This window comes from Danio rerio, chromosome 15 (genome assembly GCF_049306965.1).
Source record: "Danio rerio strain Tuebingen ecotype United States chromosome 15, GRCz12tu, whole genome shotgun sequence".
In the NCBI taxonomy this organism is placed as follows: domain Eukaryota; kingdom Metazoa; phylum Chordata; class Actinopteri; order Cypriniformes; family Danionidae; genus Danio; species Danio rerio.
In genome coordinates this window covers 31,082,501-31,103,514 of record NC_133190.1, presented here as the reverse complement: position 1 = coordinate 31,103,514, position 21,014 = coordinate 31,082,501, and the positions used below count along the sequence as shown (strand labels likewise).

General features: G+C 34.0%; 1 protein-coding gene and 1 long non-coding RNA gene across 3 annotated transcripts in view; both read left to right on the top strand.

The window, feature by feature from the left end:
- Window positions 1-35: 35 nt before the first annotated feature.
- On the top strand, window positions 36-2,708 carry si:ch211-225b7.5. Its single transcript, NR_170079.1, is given in 2 exon segments — window positions 36-162; window positions 366-2,708. It is a non-coding gene; the product is annotated as a si:ch211-225b7.5 (long non-coding RNA).
- A 6,777-nt stretch (window positions 2,709-9,485) lies between these two features.
- ssh2a (slingshot protein phosphatase 2a) overlaps window positions 9,486-21,014 on the top strand; it is a 38,415-nt gene continuing 26,886 nt past the window's right edge. The window contains exons 1-2 of one of the 2 annotated variants that reach the window (XM_001921288.8): window positions 9,486-9,627; window positions 15,400-15,443. In XM_001921288.8, coding sequence (XP_001921323.1) covers window positions 9,565-9,627; window positions 15,400-15,443 — 107 coding nt within the window. In that variant the 5' untranslated portion in view covers window positions 9,486-9,564. Of the gene's footprint in view, window positions 9,628-9,731; window positions 9,777-15,399; window positions 15,444-21,014 lie in introns of those variants that run through there. The other variant, XM_073923783.1, reaches the window with a different exon arrangement.

Sequence of the window (21,014 nt, the reverse complement as noted above, 5' to 3'; positions counted from 1 at the left end):
TTTTTCAAAAAGTGCTAACTTTAGTGGTCACGTGACGAACAACAGGAAGGGACGCGAGTCTTCTTCAGGACAAGAGAGTTCCTGAATCCATCAAAGTGTGGGAGGAAATCACCTAAAATATCATGGACCAACTTGCAAATGTCATAGGACAACAGCACATGGGTAATGAAATGTGTTTTAATTGTTTAAGAAACCTTTTAACTTTTGCAGTGACGCTTTATGACATATAGTAACGTTAGTACATCCTTTGTCATTTGTCTTTCTCGTGACTGCTGACGTCTTAGTAACTTAAATATATTCAATTTACTCATTTCTATAGTTGTTTAAAGTTACCTAAAGCATTAAAAGAGTGAATTTCTCCACAGGTCTGACTGTAGGATTGAGTTTGTTGATCATCGTTGTGATTATCGTCCTCGCTGCTGTTGTTTACACTCCACCGGGCGCCGTTACGCGCTGCTTGAGGAGGAGGAGAAGCGAAGAGCAGCTCTCATTGACCGCTAACAGAATATCATGACTTATGATGATGATGATGACACAAATTAATAATAACTACATGGATCTCTGTGTTGGACCCACAACAACAATAAACTGTTAAACCGTAAATATCAGAACAACATTTACTCCTCAGTCTGATAATGGTTTAAAACATAGTGACATCCCAACAAATCACAGTTTGCACAGTTTTTCCAGTTTTTTCGTGGTGTTAGATGAGATCACACTTTCCACGGCAGATAAATAAGATCCAGCCCCAGACGCCATGATGTTGCCTGAATCTTCTTCAGGTATCTAGACAACAAGTCAGCAGAGTTTCCAATATTCAAACCTGTTAACCAGTATTCAAACAGTGTACTGTAAATATAGGAGTTGACTGTGTACAGAAGCCAGAGAAGAGCAGAAGCAGGAGACGAAGTGATGATAAGAAATGAGCAGTGTTTATTGAATAATCTTAGTTGCATGTGTTTCAGTGCGCTGTTATACTTCATCTGAACAGCACAAATTTAGCAATGTTGTTATACAGACCTTAAATTTGATACAGGCCCTCATATCAGTGGAGAGAAACATTTCATGAAACCATCACTTTAAGACTAAACAATAAGAACAGGTAATAATAAATATCTAAAATAAAGAAATCAAATCAATAAAGGATTAATATAATGAATAACGAAAACATAAATGAATAAAAAATATGAATCAAATAAATGAATAACTAAGATTTATAATTGATTTTATGGCCATAAATGAAATTATCAATGTAAAACAAATAATAATAAAACAAAACGATATATAACATAGAATTGATTTCATTTAAAGCACATACAGGTTATTACAAATTTCTGATTCTACAATGGAAATGTGAATACAGAGGAAATCAGAATTAATAAACCCCTTTGAATTTTTTTTTATTTTTTAAATATTTCCAAAATTATGTTTAACAGAGCAAGGAAATTTTCACGGTATGTCTTGACACTATTTTTCTTTTGGAGAAAGTCTTATTTGTTTTATTTCGGCTAGAATAAAAGCAGTTCTTAATTTTCTAAAAAACATTTTAAGGTCAAAATTATTAGCAGTTTAAGCTATATATTTTTTCAATAGTCTTCAAAATAAGCAACTGTTATACAATTGCCTAATTAACCTAGTTGAGCCTTTAAATGTCACTTTAAGTTGTATAGAAGTGTCTTAAAAATATCTAGTCGTATATTGTTTACTGTCATCATGGTAAAGATAAAATAAATCAGTTATTAAAAATTTGTTATTTAAACTATTATGTTTAGAAATGTGTTGAAAAAAAAATCGTCTCTTTTTTTACTCAGATATTGGAGAAAAAAAAATAAACGGGGTTAATAATTCTGACTTCAACTGTTCATATGTTAATGTAAATACATATGTGTATGCTTATATGTTAATGTAGGCTAAATATGGAAGCTGGGTTATTTTGACCTCATACTGAAATGTGCTGTAAATACAATTAAGGTAAATTTTGGATCATGCTTTTCTTATTGTCTTGAACAATTGTGCATAATATTCAAGGTCAAATTCTGTTACCTGTCAAATAGATGTCAGTCCTTTCCAGCAACCTCTGTAAAATAGCCATGTAAAAGCTGAACTGGCACTGACAGACCTATGCATTAAAAAAAATTAAGGTTATTATTTTCTCCAATTTGATCCAATTTATTTTGTTTCTGCTCAATCGTACAAACATTATTAAACATTGTTTATTTAACAGAAGACCAGTCTTATTTTAGGATTTAGTAACTGAAGTTTATATTATTTTGGTTTAAGTTGTTATTGTAGCTTTTGTCTCATTTTGAGTCTTAGTCATTTTGATGCCTCATTTTAGCCTTAGGTATTTGGGGTTTATGGTAAACTAAGATAATTAAATAAAATGGCAACTAGGTGGATTAAAATAAAGATTTATGCATATAAATATATAATAAATAATATATTTTTTTTTTTCTCCAAGTTTTCCAATAACAAATATTTTAGATTTATGGCGTTAGGGTTTGTTTAAGTCTGCAATTCTAGTGAATAACCACTAGAAGGACTAGTGCTCTTTGAAAACAAGTGTTTCTGACTGCATTCTAATATGAGTCAAATATGAGAATCTTAAAGAAATTATATTCATGTTATACAGGTTGATTAAAAGAAAATTATTTCGGGTTGATTAAAAAAAAGTATTCTTCACATTGGTTAATTTCCCAAAGTTCCATCATGTTTCTTTGATTAAATACAGATTTTCAAAGTTGTGGTCTTCTTGAAATCTTTTTGTATTATATCCTTACATGTGGTATTTCATAATGCATCTGAAATTCTTAAGCTATGGATTCTTTGTTTATTATGTCTTCCCAGGTCATTTGGAAATATGAGGAATCTCAAAAAACATTAAATAGGATTTAACACTATAAGACTGATACTGTAAATATTGAAGTGTGTGTTCAGTGTTACTCCACTAACAGTATGTCCACTTAATCTGAACTCATATGGGCAAGTGGTTCAGCTTCATTTGAATTTCAATTTCAAATTTAATAACATTTAATATGCAAATCCCCAAGGAGCAGTTTTTTTATACGTCACCCCTCTTTCTCTTTCATCAAGCTTAAGCTTAATTAAAAGCCACAACTGCTGTTGTCTGTCTGTCCCAAACACTGATTGTGTCCATAATCGCAATCCTATTTTCTTTCCTCTCCCTGCTATTCCAGATGGGGAGGCAGAGATATGGTCACTGACAAATGCAGACAGAGTCACACGTAAAATCAGACAAAATATGAGACATACTGAACTAAAATGTATTATTAATACATACAATTGATGCTATTACCAGGGCCAGATGGAATCTGCGGAGGTTTTTTGTTATTTCTGTGGAGAATTTTGGTAAAAATCTGCGGATTTCTGCAGAATTATTTTGGGAGTATCCAGCGGAGTATCATAGCTAAAACCTTAATATATTAAATAAAAAGTAATAAATTACTGAATAAAAACTGAAGAAATTCATATTTACACATTTACTCAAGTAAATAAATAGAATTAATAATGGGCTAAAAATCTGCGGAATTCTGAGGAAAATCTGCGGCATTCTGTACGCGCAGATTCCGTGTGGGCCTAGCTATTACATACAATTAATACTCTAAATGTTTACAATTAATGATGTTTCTGATCACTGACTTATCCACGATGGAAGTATTTTACCCAAAAAATAAATATAAAAAAAAATACTTTATACTGTATATGAAAGAAACAATGACATTATAAACAAAAATTAATTTTGACCAGCAGCTAATTCTCTGCAACTCCCATGGTCATCCACTGAAGTTGAGCAGGGCTGTGCCCGATCATTACCTGGATGAGAGACCACAATTGAAAGCAGGAGTCAAACCCCAGCATCCTGGCCAAATTCACCCACTATCCTCGGTCCGTCGTGGTCTCCTCTCCACCAATCAGCAGGTGTGTGGTCTGGCGCAATGTGGCTGCCATTGTGTCATCCAGGTGGATGCTGCACACTGGTGGTGTATAAGGAGATTCTCCCCAAAAAGTAAAACGCTTTGAGTGTTCAGAAAGCATTATATAAATGTAAGGAATTATCATTATTATTATAATTTAAAAAGAGTAGGTTTTTTTAAAGGCGCTTATCATCTGGACTGATACTTCATAATTAAATATGTCACACAAATGTATGATAATTTGATTATTATATATTTTTGCCTCTCAAGATATGTCGGTAGCCATTGACTTGCATTTTATAAATCACCCTAGGTCACCTACACTGTCACCGTCCTTTTAACTGTACAGACAAAAATGCAATGACTAGTAATGTGTTAAATAACCAATAAGACGTTCAACCGCAGAAAGCAATAAAGCCAAGAGATGAATCCATCAATCAATGTCACAGCATCCAGTGAAATCATGTCTTATTCATCCCCTTTTCTCTCTTCCTGTTCGCTGTGGCATCTCATTCCTAATCAATATGTTTTGGATCTCCGGCTGATTGCTGGTTTTCTCTGACAGAATGAGTCTGCATTGATCGTAGGCTGTGGTTTTTTTCCCCACATGCGCTGTAAAAACACCAGCAAACTAATATTGCATCTGCTGGGATGGAATGGGGGGGATGGAGTTCAAAAGTGGATTGGGGTTTTCAATAATCTGGTAGCCCAGATCTATTTTAAAGGATTTGATGAATTTTTCCCCTATACAGTACATCCAGAGATGCTATATATTCTGAGGATATCTCAGCTGAATTGGTTTGCATTATTTTTAAATAGAAAGCTGTGGATAATACAGTCAGTTTTACAGGGTTGATGTACAGCCGCTCATGTTTAGGCCTTTGAATCACACCCTCCTCCTCTGTACATATGCAGTCATAACACATGGGTGACAGGGCAGTCCTACCAGCTGCCGTCTGTCTGAGAAATTCTGTATTATCCGTTTCAACCAAAGGCTTCACCAATGATGCCATTGATGTACAGAAGTCTGTTTCACATCATAGTGTGTGTCTTCAGTGCTGTTTTGTCTGACTGCTCGATTTTTCCTCATCTGATCATTTATTTCCTTATGTCAACAAAAATAACAAATGGCTACAGTGTACTACAAATAAAAGCTACCAATAATGAGACCTAATTATATAACAATTGATATTATAACCCTGCTGTGAAGATAAAACTAAATGACAATCTAATGAATTTAGATACTTTTAATACAGGGAGTAAAAGAATGAATAAATAAACAAAAACTACATTTGAGATATTGTGTAATGATATATTAATAAAATAAAACAATATTCATTCATTCATTTTCTTGTCGGCTTAGTCCCTTTATTAATCTGGGGTTGCCACAGCGGAATAAACCGCCAACTTATCCAGCACATGTTTTACGCAGCAGATGCCCTTCCAGCTGCAACCCATCTCTGGGAAACATCCACACATACACACACACACACACACACACTCATACACTTCGGACAATTTAGCCTACCCAATTCACCTGTACCGCATGTCTTTGGACTGTGGGGGAAACCGGAGTACCCGAAGGAAACCCACGCGAACGCAGGGGGAACATGCAAATTCCACACAGAAACGCCAACTGAGCCGAGGGCCAGCAACCCAGCGACCTTCTTGCTGTGAGGCGAACATGCTTCCCACTGCGCCACTGCGTCGCCATAAAACAATATATATAAATAAAATCATACTAAAAGCAAATCTAAAAAATACATAGCTACACTACCAGTCAAAAGTTTGGATTAAGTTTTTTTTCATGTTTTTTTTTTTTTTATAACAATAAATATTAGAGTAATTTCTTGAAGGATCATGTGACACTTAAGACTGGGGTAATGAAGCTGAAAATTGGAATAAATTATTAAATTAAGTTATAAACTACTTTTTAACAGTTATTTTATAGCGCAATAAGATTTCACAATTTTATAATTTGTACTGTAAGCAGAATAAGCTTATTTTGAAACATTTAAAAATCCTATTGACCCAAACTTTTAACCGGTAGATTTATATTTTAATAAACAACAACAAATAACAACAATTGACTGCAAACAACATCTACTCAAAACTGTCAAATTAAAGTGAGAACAGAAAATCTAAAAATGACAAACAACAAAAATCTACACAAAAACTATTCAAATTTAAATCGGAACAGAAAATTTGCTAATTACATTTTATGAAAAATACTAAAAACTATATTATATCACATTATATTATATTATATTATATTATATTATATTATATTATATTATATTATATTATATTATATTATATTATATTATATTGTATTATTAATTTTCTTGTCGGCTTAGTCCCTTTATTAATGTGGGGTCGCCACAGCAAAATGAACCGCCAACTTATCCAGCACATGTTTTATGCAACGGATGCCCTTACAGCTGCAGCCCATCAATGGAAAACATCCACACATTCTTGCACAAACACTGCTGCCTATAGCTTATTCAATTATACCTATAGCGCATGTCTATAGACTTATGGAAGCCGGAGCACCGGGAGAAAACCCACATGAACGCGGGGAGAACATGCAAACTCCACATAGAAATGCCAACTGACCCAGTCAGGGCTCGAACCAGCGACCTTCTTGCTGTGAGGAGATTGTGCTACCCACTGCGCCACCATGCTGCATATTATATTATATTATATTATATTATATTATATTATATTATATTATATTATATTATATTATATTATATTATATTATATTATATTATATTAAGGGTAGTAAAATAACGCTGCCTCTATTATTCTGAAGTTTGTTGATTTGTGGAGCACATTTACTTATGACGGAAAAGGCTAAATAACCTTACAACAAAAAAATAAATAAACTAAAACCAATGAAAGCATCTATAAAATTATTTTTAAAAAGTCTCCAAACAACAAATCTAAAAAAACGAATGACAAAAACACGTAAAATTACGAAAAAAAAGCTAATTTAACCTAAGTTTAAAACAAAAAAAGTAAACATAAAAATAAAATATTATATATATGTCTTAAAATGTATCTTGTATAGCACTCTCATTCATGCTTATTGTATTATATGAATTATAGTATTGCTTATATAAATTTGTGGAAAAAAACATTAAAACTTATTAGCATAAAAACACATTTATATATAAATATACAGTTGAAGTCAGAATTATTACCCCCCACCCCTCCCTTGAATTTATTTTTTTATTTTATTTTTTGCCAAATTATGTTTAACAGAGCAAGGAAATTCTCACAGCATGTTTGATAATATTTTTTTCTTCTGGAGCAAGTCTTTATTTGGCTAAAATTAAAGCAGTTTTTTAATTTTTAAAAACATTTTAAGGACAAAATTGTTAACTCCTTTAAGCTATATTATTGTCTTGCGAAAGTCTACAGAACAAACCATTGTTATACAATAGTTAGTAGTTATACTACTAGTTAAGCTTTTAAGTGTCACTTTAAGCTGTATAAAAGTGTCCTGAAAAATACCTTGTAAAATATTATTTACTGTCATCATGATAGAGATAAAAATAAATCAGTTATTAGAAATGCGTTATTACAACTATTATGTTTAGAGACGTGCTGAAAAAAAAAGTCTATCTGTTAAACAGAAACTGGGGAAAAAAATAAACAAGGGGGCTAATAGTCTTCAACTGTGTGTGTGTGTGTGTGCGTGTGTGTGTGTGTGTGTGTGTGTGTGTGTGTTTGTGTGTGTGTGTGTGTGTGTGTGTGTGTGTGTGTGTGTGTGTGTGTGTGTGTGTGTGTGTCTGTGTGTGTGTGTGTGTGTGTGTGTGTGTGTGTGTGTGTGTGTGTGTGTGTGTGTGTGTGTATGTGTATGTGTATATATAACCAAAGTGTATTAATCAGAATATCAAAATTATCAGCCAGTTTTATGTCACAAAATTATTTATGTCTCTTTCAAGCTCATGCCAGGACCCTGAAAGGCTGACAGCATATAAGCAGCCATTAATGAGGACAGTTAAGTGTCTGCAGCTACCATTGAAACTTGACCTTAGCGTCAGTCATCTAGGTGTGGTTTGTTTACTGTCACCTTGAACACGGTTTACTTAATGTTTCATTGAAGGAGGCAATCATTGCTTATTAAATGATTAGTGCTCAAATTAGGTACATATATAATCATTGTGAAGGTATTCTGGACAATAATATGACCAAGACCACTTTGGGTTACTTGAAGAAATTGTGGCTCATTTTCCTACTCATTAATTTATACTCTACTTAATAGAAAGCAAATATGTGAAAAATTATTAATAAAATTCCGACTTTTTTTCTTTTCAGAAAAAAATGTAAAAAAACAATTATTAGGTACCTTTAAGGGTACAAATGTGTACCTTTTTAAAATGCTTATTGACATTTATTCATTTTTCTTTCTTCCTTTCTTTCTTCCTTCCTTTCTTTCTTTTTTTCTTACTTGGTTGGTTAGTTGGTTGGTATATTGAATAGTATTGTGAGGAAATTTAAAAAATATATAAAACAGATTTAGAACGTGATAGTGTCAGAAGACCACAACCTTTCTATATGACGTAGATAGAACATTTGAGAGTGTTTGTTAGAAATAAGGGTGTTGACAAAAAAATCTTTACTTTAGACAATTCTTGAAAAAGACTTAAGAGCAATAACATGCAAATGCTATGTCTAGTCCCAGCTGGTCAAACGCATCATTTTTATTTTTTATGCTATTGTATTGTGAATAGGGTTGCAGCTAGAAGGGCATTGGCTGCGTAAAACATATGCTGAATAAGTTAGCGGTTCATTCCACCGTGGCGACCCCTGATTAATAGAGAGACTAAGCCGAAAAGAAAATAAATGAATGAATGTATTGTGAATATAAATATATATATTTAAAATATGGAGGTACTGTTTATTTTATGCATTAACTGTATTTTGCAGCCATATTTTGTTTTTGTTTTTTTTTAACAGTGAGGACCACAATGGAAACAAGCCCAGGGCTTTATTGTGTTTTTATCCTCGACAGTTTTATTTCAAAATGTGTGAAATACTTGTATTTTTCTACAGTTTGTCTAAAATCTGTTAAATTAAAATTCATTTTTAAATGGTTTTACAGAATAGAAAAGAAGAGAATAAAATACAGGAATAAAGTTTTTGTAATACATTTTTTTATAATGCAGGAAAACTCGAACTACATGTAAACAAAACAAAATAAAGCTTGATTGTGTGAAATTACTAAAAAAGGGCTACTTCTCTTTTTTGCATTTTTGTTTTGTTTTGTAAAGCTTTTTTCCCTTTTTAAATTGATAATAAAAAAGTGATGCAAATTATGTGCAATAGTTTCATTAACCTGGCACAAAGAGTATATCTAAGCTATTTGCCTGGCATCTATAAAACATAAAATTATCGATTAAAACGTCAATCAAATGGCAAAGAGGAGAGGAATGACGCCTCATCCTAAGCAACTGTTAAGCGCTGTTTAGTGGTTTGACAGCTGGCACGTACAGCGCATGCGCAGAACGAACAAGTCGAAGCTCGAAGACGCGGCTGCACATCTTCCTCTGTGCGACGGCACCAAATGATGTGAGTTTCGCCGCTATCTTCTCTGTCATCTCGCGTTTCTCTACCTTGAATGGCGCTGGTCACCGTACAACGGTCGCCAACCCCGAGTACATCATCCAGTCCGTGCGTGTCGGTGAGTTCTTGTCTATTTTACCAGTTTTGTATAGTTATTAAATGATTTTAATCCATGCCCGTGCTGTAAGCGGTAGCTAGGGTGTTCACTCAATGTACGCATGCGCAGAACGATTTTGAGCTTATCAGTGGCGGACATGCAACTAGCCGGTTAGGCTTTGTTCTGTATAAGTGTTTGTTGTGTCTTGCTGGGTATGTTTTTAAGTTATAAAAACACTAAAACGAAGCTACCTTTAGGTTTGCGAGCTATTAGGCAACAGTAGCGGATATGTATTTTTGTAAGATAGTTGTGTTGGCTAGTTGCTAGCTGCTGATGTTCTTACAGTACATGTGCAGTAACATGTAGCCTACTTCAAAAACTATTCAAGAACCACATTGTCGTGAATTTTAATAAATGTATTTTGATACTAAAAGTGAAACATCTCAAATACATATAGAATATGTGATGTGTCATGTTCATTTGTTGTAGACACGATTATTTACTTCATCTTTTTCTCCACAACTGTCAAAGATGCAAAACAATTATTGTATGTAATTTAATGTGCTTTTATTGACAGAAATTCTTGTAACACTTTGCAATATGGTTTCATTTCTTTACAATACAGCCTAACCAATCTATGTAACATCAGAACTAACTGTGAATAATACATTTAAATTAAGTGATCTTTTAATATACATCCTGTAAATTTCTCTTGGTCAGCCTCATAACTATTTTTGCACTATTTATCATCTTAAATTTACATATGGCATATTTTTATGTCTCTTGTTCGACCTCAGAATTGTTTACTCCACCTCACTCTACCTCCCCCCATCCCCATATTTTGCACTCATATTTATCATTGTATATTTACGTAGTACATCTTGAATATCTCCCATTCTACCTCAGAACTGTTTACTCTCCCTCACCCTACCCCTCATCCTCTGTTTTGCACTACTGTTCATCATCTACAGTTATTTCTACTGTAACTTGTGTAGTATGATCTGTATTGTATGGTAAGGATATTTTTACATGTTTGCATTGAGTAGTGAGATGCACTTAATCTCATCACACATGTATATAATGTACATTGTTTACGTGTACAGTAACAATAAAAGGCATTCTATTCTATATTATATGATGGATATGTGTCAACATTAACTAAAAACTTTTAATTTATTTGCTAATGTTTTCAGATGAGTTAGCAATGAAACATATTCGCAAAGAATAAGTAATACGTTTGTTGTGCTCTTCTGTGTCAACGTTATTTTAATGCAATAAAAAAGTTCATTGGTAGTGTTACTGCTTTTAATTCATGAACCCTATTTTAAACTATTAGTCATTTTCTTAATGTTTGAAAGTCAATGTTGTAGATGGAAAAATTGTGGATTTAAATGTATACAGTTTTGCAACACTATGAATAGGTTTGTAGTATAATGCTGTTCTGTATATGACCAAAGATTTTAGCCAGTATTATGAGATCTAGAAAACACTGTTCAGTTGAATACATTTGCTGATTAAAAGGGGGAGATGGTGCATGAAAAGTGGGTTAGAACTATACAGCCCATGTCTTGTTTTGTCACATCTTACGGTGCACATAGCATAGATTTAAAGTTTTTAAGCCCTGCAGCCTGATCCCGATTGAAACGATTATTTACATATTTCAGAATCTTGAGTTTTTTGTGTTTTTTTATATTTCAGAATCAGAAGTGCGTTCAAAAGTGGAAAAAAAGAGGCAGTTAAAGAATTAAGTGTAAACTAGGCAATAGGCATGGGCCGGTATAAGATTCTGATGGAATGATAACCTGAATAAAAGTATCACGGTTTCACGGTATTGTGACATACTGCTCTAAAATATGTTCTTGTTTGGGTAAAAAACAAAAACTTTTTGAACACGATATATTTTATTTTAGGAAACATTTAAAATATTTTGGAGCAGTAAACGTGTCAGGCTAAATGAATCATTGTCTTCTGCTGTCTTCATTAGTGTCTAAAACACAGATTTCTTTACAATTTACAAACAGCATCTTTGAAAAAACTTTTTTGCTGGAGTGGAGATACTTTTGTCCTAAAAAAACAAAAAAAAAAGAAAACATAAATAAGACAACTTACAATATTACAAAACATTTTTGGTGGTTTTAAAACCTTGACTTTTCCAAACCACTGTATACCTTAAACAGTGATCATCCCATGGCTAGTGTAAACAGGAATACATTTTTGCTTCTACACTTGTACACTCTGATCAACCAAAATGCATCTTAATCAGGTGTAAACAGGGCATTTAATCATTTTTGTTAGCATCCACATAAATAAACAATAACATTTATTTAAAGGTAATTGATGTTACTGAGTTGACTTGCCTTAACCTATTCATCTTAAATCAATAGTCCACCCAAAAATAATTATGTGACTATTACTCACTAAAGCCTTTATGCTTTATTTCTTTAGCTGAACACTGAAGAAGATATTGAAGGAATATTTGCTCATGTATTGAGAACCCAAACTGTCTAGCTACTTATTAACAGCCCTCAGAATATTTTAGTTTTTATTCAACAGAAGAAGCAGGTCAAAAACATGATTATAGTCTAAATAATGCTGAGTGAGTTGCCCTAAAATTAAAACCTAGATTAATTAAACATTTTAACTCTATTATGATTAATGAAAAATTATTTTATTTATTTATTTATTTTATTTTTATTATTTTTTTTCCCTCATACTGATAAGTTTTATTTGCCGTCTCAAGGCATCTCTGCGCAACTTCCAATCATCGCCAATGTAGTGCAAAGTAAGGCTCAAGAATGAGTCTATTCCATCATCCTACTTGACCAGAGATCAGATGTGACTGCAAAGTAGCCACAGAAGAATAAATCAGCCACAGCCTTTAATTTAGCGGGGTCACATGACATGTAGGGAAATTAATTGAAAAAGATATGTAAAAATGAGATCGATTATAGATTCTGAATGTCGATTTCGATTACTTTTCGATAAATCGTCCAGCCCGAACTCTAAATAAATGACATTTTTGTTGGGCTATCCCTGTAATAGGCCAACTTAAACTCATCAGAGTAATATCTGCTTTAGTGCAGGCCATATAAAGGCCACATCCAAATAGGAAATTTAGGTTATGCGAGTAAAAAAAAAATATGGGCTTATTTTTCCCTCTATTACCAGCTGCCCGTCATGTGACCCCATTGAGGCATCCATGTGAGTCATCTTGTGAGATGCCTGAAGGTTTTCCAGACAAAGTCCTCAGTGAACCTTTCCTAGCGAGCCTTATTAGTATGCCAAGTTTGACCCTGATTGTGGTGCATGTCCATATGCAAAAATCCATAGAGCTGGTATTTGATTATCAAATGAACCAGTTTCTCAAATAAGTTCAATGTGAAGAGTTACATTGTTGTACATTGTCTTGTTACCAAAGCAAAGCGCTGTCTCAGACACCACAACGTTACTGCAGTTCGGTGTCTCTCACGCTGTTGTTTACTGCTGCAGTGTGTTTTTGCCAAAGCATATGGTGATTATAGTTTGAATTGTGTCTGACTTCCTCTTATTTACTGTAAGCAGTGCTGTTGAGAAGCACTGGGTTTGTGACATTCGTATGCAGCATAGATTGCCTGCCTGATCCCTGAGAGAAAGTACTCTTGGATTGGGATTACAAAGACAGGCAGCGTGGATTAAATATAGCCTGGGCCATTGTGGACAGAGGAAGTCTGAAGCTTTGCAGTAATCACACATCTCTACTTGTAATTTGTTGTGTGTGCGTGTTTGTCTTTGTTTGTTTGGCTTAGCTAGAAAAAATGAGTGAGAAGGTTTAGATCTGTAAGATAGCAATCAGTGGAAGATGGGGATGTGCGAGCCGCTTGATATGCATCAAGCCTGCTTACATTGCAAGCGACTCGCGCATCTTCCAGTGATTGTTGTCTTACAAATCTAAACCCTCTCACTAATTTTTTGTCTTTCATTAGTAAGACAAAAGGTTTTTTTCTGTAATGACACTTGAGACAGATGCTGAAGGTGTTTCGAATAAACATCATTTTCTGTTTTGCTGGGTAATGATGCGCGTGAAGTTTCTTCTTATATTGTACATTATTCATAACTAAGGTAATCTACTATGCACTACTGTTCAGAGGTTTCGGGTCAGAAAATGTTTATTAACTGTTTGTATGCTGTTCAGAAATTTTTTGGCCAAAATTGTACTTTTGGTTTATTTATTGTACCTCATTGGTGATATGAAACTTTGTAAAGATTTTGCAATTGGTTGTGTGTATAGGCAGGGGCGGATTTAGGTTTTTTTTTTTGGCCCTAAGCAATTCCAGGTATGAGGCCGTAGCATTTTTTAAAAATAAACAGCTTGTTAAAAAATGTATATATATATATAAATCTCCAGTACATCTAAAAAATTCTCTAGTCACTTTTTTTGTGTTAAATTTGGTGCTAGGAGGGTCTGAAAAGTCGCTAAATTGACTGAAGCACTCACACCTCGTGCATGTGCAGTATGGATGGAACTTTCCATTATTCATGGGGGCACCCAGTTTTGAAAAGAAATAACAACATTAAAAGAAACATTTTTAATTGATTGAAAAGGTTTAATGGCCCTGAAAAAAAGTTACTCTTGTGTTGTTCACAGTCAAAAAATGACTGCATGGAAGTGAATAGGAAACTGATTTAATCTAGCTTTTTTTTTAAAAACCTCCATGCTGAAACAAAACTTGTTTGCATTTATTTCCTTTGTTGTTTTAGAGTACTTTTTTACTTTGACTATAACTACTATATAAATACAGTTTTGTATACTAAAATGCCCTAAAATAGAAAATATCAATCAAATACAGATATGGACAAAATTGTTGATACCATTCAGTGGTCACTGAAACAGAAAATAAATAATTATTAATCAAACATTAAATGGAAAAACTAAAGAAAATCCGTTCTTTCTTTCTAATTGAAACATTAATAGCATTATGCATATAAAGCATTAAAAGGCAAACCAATGAAACTGTACCTGACAAAATTAAAGGGTATACTAACAATTTAGTCCATATATAAATAGCGACAATTCAGTACATTTATTTTATTGAAATGACAAAGTCGTTAAAATAAAATGGTGCAACAGAGCGCTAAAAAGTATGCAATCATTTTTAAAAGTAAGAATACAATTTTTTTTTCATAATTGAAAAGAAAATTAGTATATTAAAGTATTATAAGTATATTAAAGTTTCAGATCATTTAACACTAAAGCCGGCAGCAATCGAGACTAAAAATGAAACTTCGCGTCAAAAGAGATAAATAATTGCAATTCATGAATTTTTATTTTTTACTCTATTTTTGATCAAATAAATGCAGCCTTGCCTAAGAATTACAAATCAAACTCTTATTTTCCTCTAATTTAAATTAATGAATATTCATCATGTGACTGAATATTTATTGTAAAAACTTTTTAGCCATAGTCCTAAGGGAGATTGCTGCTGTTTTATTCGGTATTTCACAATTATAAAAATACGAATTGTAAAAAAATAACATATTACATGTAGCGATGGATTATTATTAAAAATAAGGCAAGTATAAAATCAATTTTGCGCCATATTTTTAGCAGTAAGGGAAAATATGTAACTTGTGTTTTGACTGCACTTGCAGTCTGATGCTAAAGTATTATGGCGAAAACAAATCAACATAACAATAGAGATACAGATCTCAGTAAAGTTACAGTAAGCCAAAAGAGTTAGATTTTTTTGCTGATGAACAGTTATCTTCTTGAATGTGCTCCCGATCTGATCTCTCCATCTCTATTTGGTCCTACAGGAGGCAGGCAGTGCTGAAGATGACCGGCGCTCTCAGCCCAGGAGGTATGTCCGCTTTGTTCATCCATCTGTATTTAAGTCTCTACTATTTAAAGCCACACTTCTGGACAGACATCTTTGTTTTTGAGGAGAACATCCACTTTAGTTTTACCCTTAAATTGCCTGATATGCTGTATTTCCACCAGGGGGAGCATTGTGAACAGTACATGACAAACGAGTGGACAGACAGTTGCTTTAATTTTCATACTTGGCTTGGGTTTGAGTTTTTATGCATGTCTCAACCTCAGAATTGACAACTGTATTGCTTGATCTGGTAGTTTTGGCATTTGATTAGCAAATTAGCCACTTAAGGAGGTAAAGATCTACACCTAGGGATGAAATGAAAAAAGTTTTAATTATAGACATTGTCGCTTTAAAGATTTCTAATTAAAAAAGGAACCAAATATTTAAATGAGATGTTATGCAACTGAAACCAGGAAGGTGGTGGGCTGAATGTTACCTGTTGCTATCTTGTGTACGTGCAGTCCAGTACAGTGTCTGGCCTGTGAAATATTTGCATGATTATCAGTTGGATGTATCTGTCAGCAATATTTGTGTATTTTAGAGTATGTGCGTATGTATGATACTTCAGGCTTGTTTATTTTGTTTCGGTTTCTTGTTTTGGATTCCCTCAAAATGTAAGCATCGTGGTTTAGGCTAAAGCAAACATCGCATGACACACTTTACATAAGACAGCACGAAATCTAAAATGATTTTTCACGTATCCCTACCCTTGCCTGTTCATTTATTTAAATACAGTATGTTAGCTGTTTTATTGATTGATTGATTGATTGAATTTAAAAAGTTTTAGTACTTCAAGGGTCTTCAACATTTAAACAAAATACAAAAAGGAGACTCTTTTGATTTTTTTTGGATAATTTAGGTTAGCTGTACATTTTTTTCTCCATTTTTTTGTGATTTGTGTTTTTTTTTCATTTATTCAAACTTGTGAAAAACTTTTGATGTTGAAAAGTTTTAAAAAGTTACTTTTATTGACATTTGTAATAGTTGAATTGATTTTGTTATTATTATTGTTAATTACAGAACAAAAACTGATAATAATCTGCCTATATAACTATATAGTATTTATTATAAAACATATAGCTCCAAACAACTAAAATGTCAATAAAGGCACTTTGTTAAGCTGCACAGTTGAATTTTCATCATCAAAAGTCAACAAAGCGGTTGGCGCAATAGCCTAGTGGTTAGCGTGTTGACATATGGTGCAGTAGCACGTCAGGGCGTCCCGAATTCTAATCCCGGCTCGAGGATATTTCCTTACCCCCTCTCTCTCTCTCTCTAACTTCGCTTTCTGTCTTAATACTGTACTATTTAATAAAGGCAAAAGGCCAAAAATAAATCTTAAAAAAAAAAAAAAAAAGTCGACAAAGCGGAGATCAGTGATCATAATGCAATTTATGGCTGCACAATATATCCTTACAGCATTTTAAGTAGGTAAGTGATGTGTTTTTATATAGCACATTTATTGTGTCTGGCCATACACCTAAGGCACATCACAATCATGAGAGGGGTGTCTCCACACTCCACCACCAGTGTGCAGCATGCACTTGGATGATGCAACGGCAGCCACAGGACAACGACACCAGTGCGCTCACTACACACCAGTTATATATGGAGTAGAGAGACTGTAATAGAGCCAATTCGGTGGATGGGGATGATTGGGAGGCCATGATGGGTAGGGTTGATGGAGGAAATTTAGCCAGGACACTGAGATTACACCCCTACTCTTTACGAGAAGTGCCATGGATTTTTAGGGCCTACTCACACTATGGTATCCGAACCATGCCCAGGCCCATTTCCCGGATCGTTTGAGAAGTGTGAGTGCGCTGAATCGGGCTCAGGCACGGTTCACTTGGCCGGCCCTGGCCCGTTTGGAAAAGGTGGGCCTGAACGCTGTTCACTTGGGCTTTGGCGCGGTACGTTTGTACGTTCAGGCTTTGGCTCGTTTTGCACTCACACTACAAACGTACCGCGCCAAAGCCCGAAACTGAAAGCGAGACGTGACTTTTAAATGACTGTTTCATATGGATTTATCAATCATTCTTACTGTTCAATGAACGCAAACTCAGTTTATTAAAGACGCAAACCCCTCACTGCACCACAGCTGCGCACCTTCAGCAGACCTCCTCATTCCTGCAGCACGAGGGCTTTATGATTGTTTATGAGCGCCAAAAGTGTCGGATCTGATCGGCGAAACATCTGACTGCTTGTCGAAATATTTGACTGCATGTCACTGCATATCAAACGACTGAAACGATATAACTAGAGAAACCTCCTCTGTGTTGCTAAGTGAGAGCACTTCTCACTGAACAGCGCAGCATCGATGACGTAAGCGTGCCGAGGCCCGATTGTAGCGTGAGTGCTGGCCGTCGGGGGAGACGGGAGGGGGGACAAGCGTGCTTTGGCCCAGTTTGAGGCAACTGTTGAGTACGTTAATGACGACAGAGTTAAGACCTCGGTTTAAAGTTGTATTTGAAAGACGATGCTCACTGACAGTATAGCGTTCCCTTCACTTTACTGGGACATTAGGACTCACTAAGACTTCAGGATGAGCACCTCCTACTGACCTCACTAACACCACTATCAACAGCAACCTAGTTTTCCCATGTGGCCTCCCATCCAGGTACTGACCAGCCTCAGCCCTGCTTAGCTTCAGTGAGTAACCGGTATTGGGCTGCAAGGTGATATGGCTGTGGCATCGATATCGCAATGTGAACATCTGCAAGTCTTCTGCTAGTCACATGGCAAGATATGCAATGTTGAGTCTGAATTATAGCTGACCAGGAGCTACAGAATTGTATTTAATTATTGTATTTATATGGAATTTATTTATTCTAGTCCAAATATCTACATTTCAAAGCGAAAACTAAATTATTTCACTCGCCACACTGGCAGAACATTTTGCTTGTTTTAAGGAAAAACTTTTAGTTTTGACTTTATTTCTTTTAAATTATTTTATTTAACAATATTTTTAAATTATCTAAAAATGTTTAGATATTTGGACTAGAAATTAAACAAAGCAATGAAAAGCTATTATTCATGTGTTTATTCAATTTCTGTACCTGAATACTGTTAGGCTCCCCACAAAACTGTCAAATTGAGCTGTTCAAGTATCTTGTGAAACTGTATTAATAATGCAATATTTATTGCAGGAAAAAACTATCGCAATATATTGTGCAGCCCTATGCAATTCAAAACCCTAAATGAACTGGATAAAATACATGAATTACAAAATAGAGAATTTGTGATTTACCAAATACAGTGTATTAAAAATTAGATAAATTGCTATTTTTTATTATGTAAAGATCTGATGACATTTCTTCCAAGTTTTAAATAAAATTGTTGTCATTCTGAGCATTTTTGCTGTGTGGAATTAGCCACTGTATTTTTAAATTCTATATTAAGCAGCTGGTTTTGTTTTGGCCTGTCTTTGGGATGTTAATTAACTCGACCCGTTTATTTAATTGTGTCCAAGTTCAACTAAAGGTTTTGAATCAAATTGCAAGAGAACAAGCATGTGGTGGTCTGTAGCACATAGCTGACAGCGTAGGGCTTTAGTTAGACGGTCTGGAGCGGGTTCAGATTTGGGTCTAATTTGAATCATGAGAATCCTTTTGGTCTGATAACTATTCAAGCTTCGTTATGCAACATGGTTTGGCTTCCCACCACCAGAGCTGGAATGGTCTGGGAGGGTCTACGTGACATCAGGCTTTTGTTTATGTTGTATCCAAGGCAAAAACTAGAACCCTCAGGTCAAGCTTACTAGCCACCCTAAACTTGGCACTCTCGAAAGCTGTGCCACACATGTCTTCAATTACACGGTGCGTTAGGTAATCTTATGATGAGCATGATGTCATTTCCTTGCGATATTCTCATATCTTGGAGTGTTTTCGTTTGCCTTTTCCCATTGGCATCCTCATGCTACAACATGACCCTGGATTATGTAACATTTGGCCTGAATTAAAAGTATATCTTGCTATGCATGATCCCAGTTTATGATTTAAGGGGCTGCAGAGGGGATCTTGGTTCACTTTGGTACATGGTAGTAAATAAATGATTTTTATGTAGTAGTTTTGCTGCCATGTACACAATTGTTCAAGTGAATTGGGGTCATTACGATTTTGTGTTTGGGAAGAAATCTTTTAATCTATCCAAGACCAAATTTATTTGATAAAAAAACTATTTAAAATTGTGGTTTTCTGTTTTAATATAATTTAAAGTGTCATTTATTCTAGTGATTCAAAGCTGAATTTTTTGTTGTCAGTACCAAAGTCTTCTGTGTCCCGTGATCCTTCAGAAATAATGCCGTTTTGATCCTTAAAAACATTTCTTCAATGATCAAAACAGAACAACAGCTGCTAAATGTCCGTACTAACTTCTGTTTATATATACTGTTGTGCATTTTGTTTTATTTATTTATATATAGATAGATAGATAGATAGATAGATAGATAGATAGATAGATAGATAGATAGATAGATAGATAGATAGATAGATAGATAGATAGATAGATAGATAGATAGATAGATAGATACATAGATGCATAGATACATAGATACATAGATACATAGAGAAAGAGAAAGAGATACAATATATATATATATAAATATATATAGAGAGAGAGAGAGAGAGAGAGAGAGAGAGAGAGAGAAAGAAAGAAAGAAAGAAAGAAAGAAAGAAAGAAAGAAAGAAAGAAAGAAAGAAAGAAAGAAAGAAAGAAAGAAAGAAAGAAAGAAAGAAAGAAAGAAAGAAAGAAACAATTCCATGCTAATGTCAACCTTGCCATGAAGAAAATCAAGTTTTCACCAAAATACGGAAACCGTTTCTGGGTTTTTGTGTAAGCAAGTATTTTACAGTACTTTAGAAATACTCAAAAATGAATCTGTTAATGATTTCAAACAATTATATTTTATTTACCAAAGTCACTCAAGTGGCTATTTCACATCTGTCACATCCATAACGGACAGATGTTATATCCATAACAACACTTTTTCCTCATAAATGTGAAAATATTAAATAAAATAAAGCCAATCATTTTTGTTTTATAGAGAGCCAACTTGTATCTTTTTAATTATCATCGTTTCTTTTCGGTTGTGCAGTTTAAGTCACTAAATTTCTACAAAGTATGGTGTATACTGTAAACCCGCAGACTTTTTTGTCACATCCATACTCATGTTTATTTTCCACATTTAAAGTACAAATCATGTTTACAGATATTTTTCTGGTCTCTTTACTCTATGGTCAGTTGTTCTGAAAAATATAAACAAAAGTTTTAATATAATATTAACATATGCTTTCTGTGCAAATTTATGTTTTGAGTTTTTACTGCAAATGTCACATCTGTAACGCTGGAATTGCTCATATATATATATATATATATACCTAGTTTTTAAACTTTTTCTAGTTTTTAAACTAAATTTTTCTCTCCTCATTTTCTCACAAAATGAAAAACACCCATTTTCCAGAGCTGCTATCTCGAGGACAACTTATTTGGCAGAGCTGTATCTTTGAGTAAAAGATATTTTGAAAAGCTGTCAGCATGTTGAGAATGATTCAA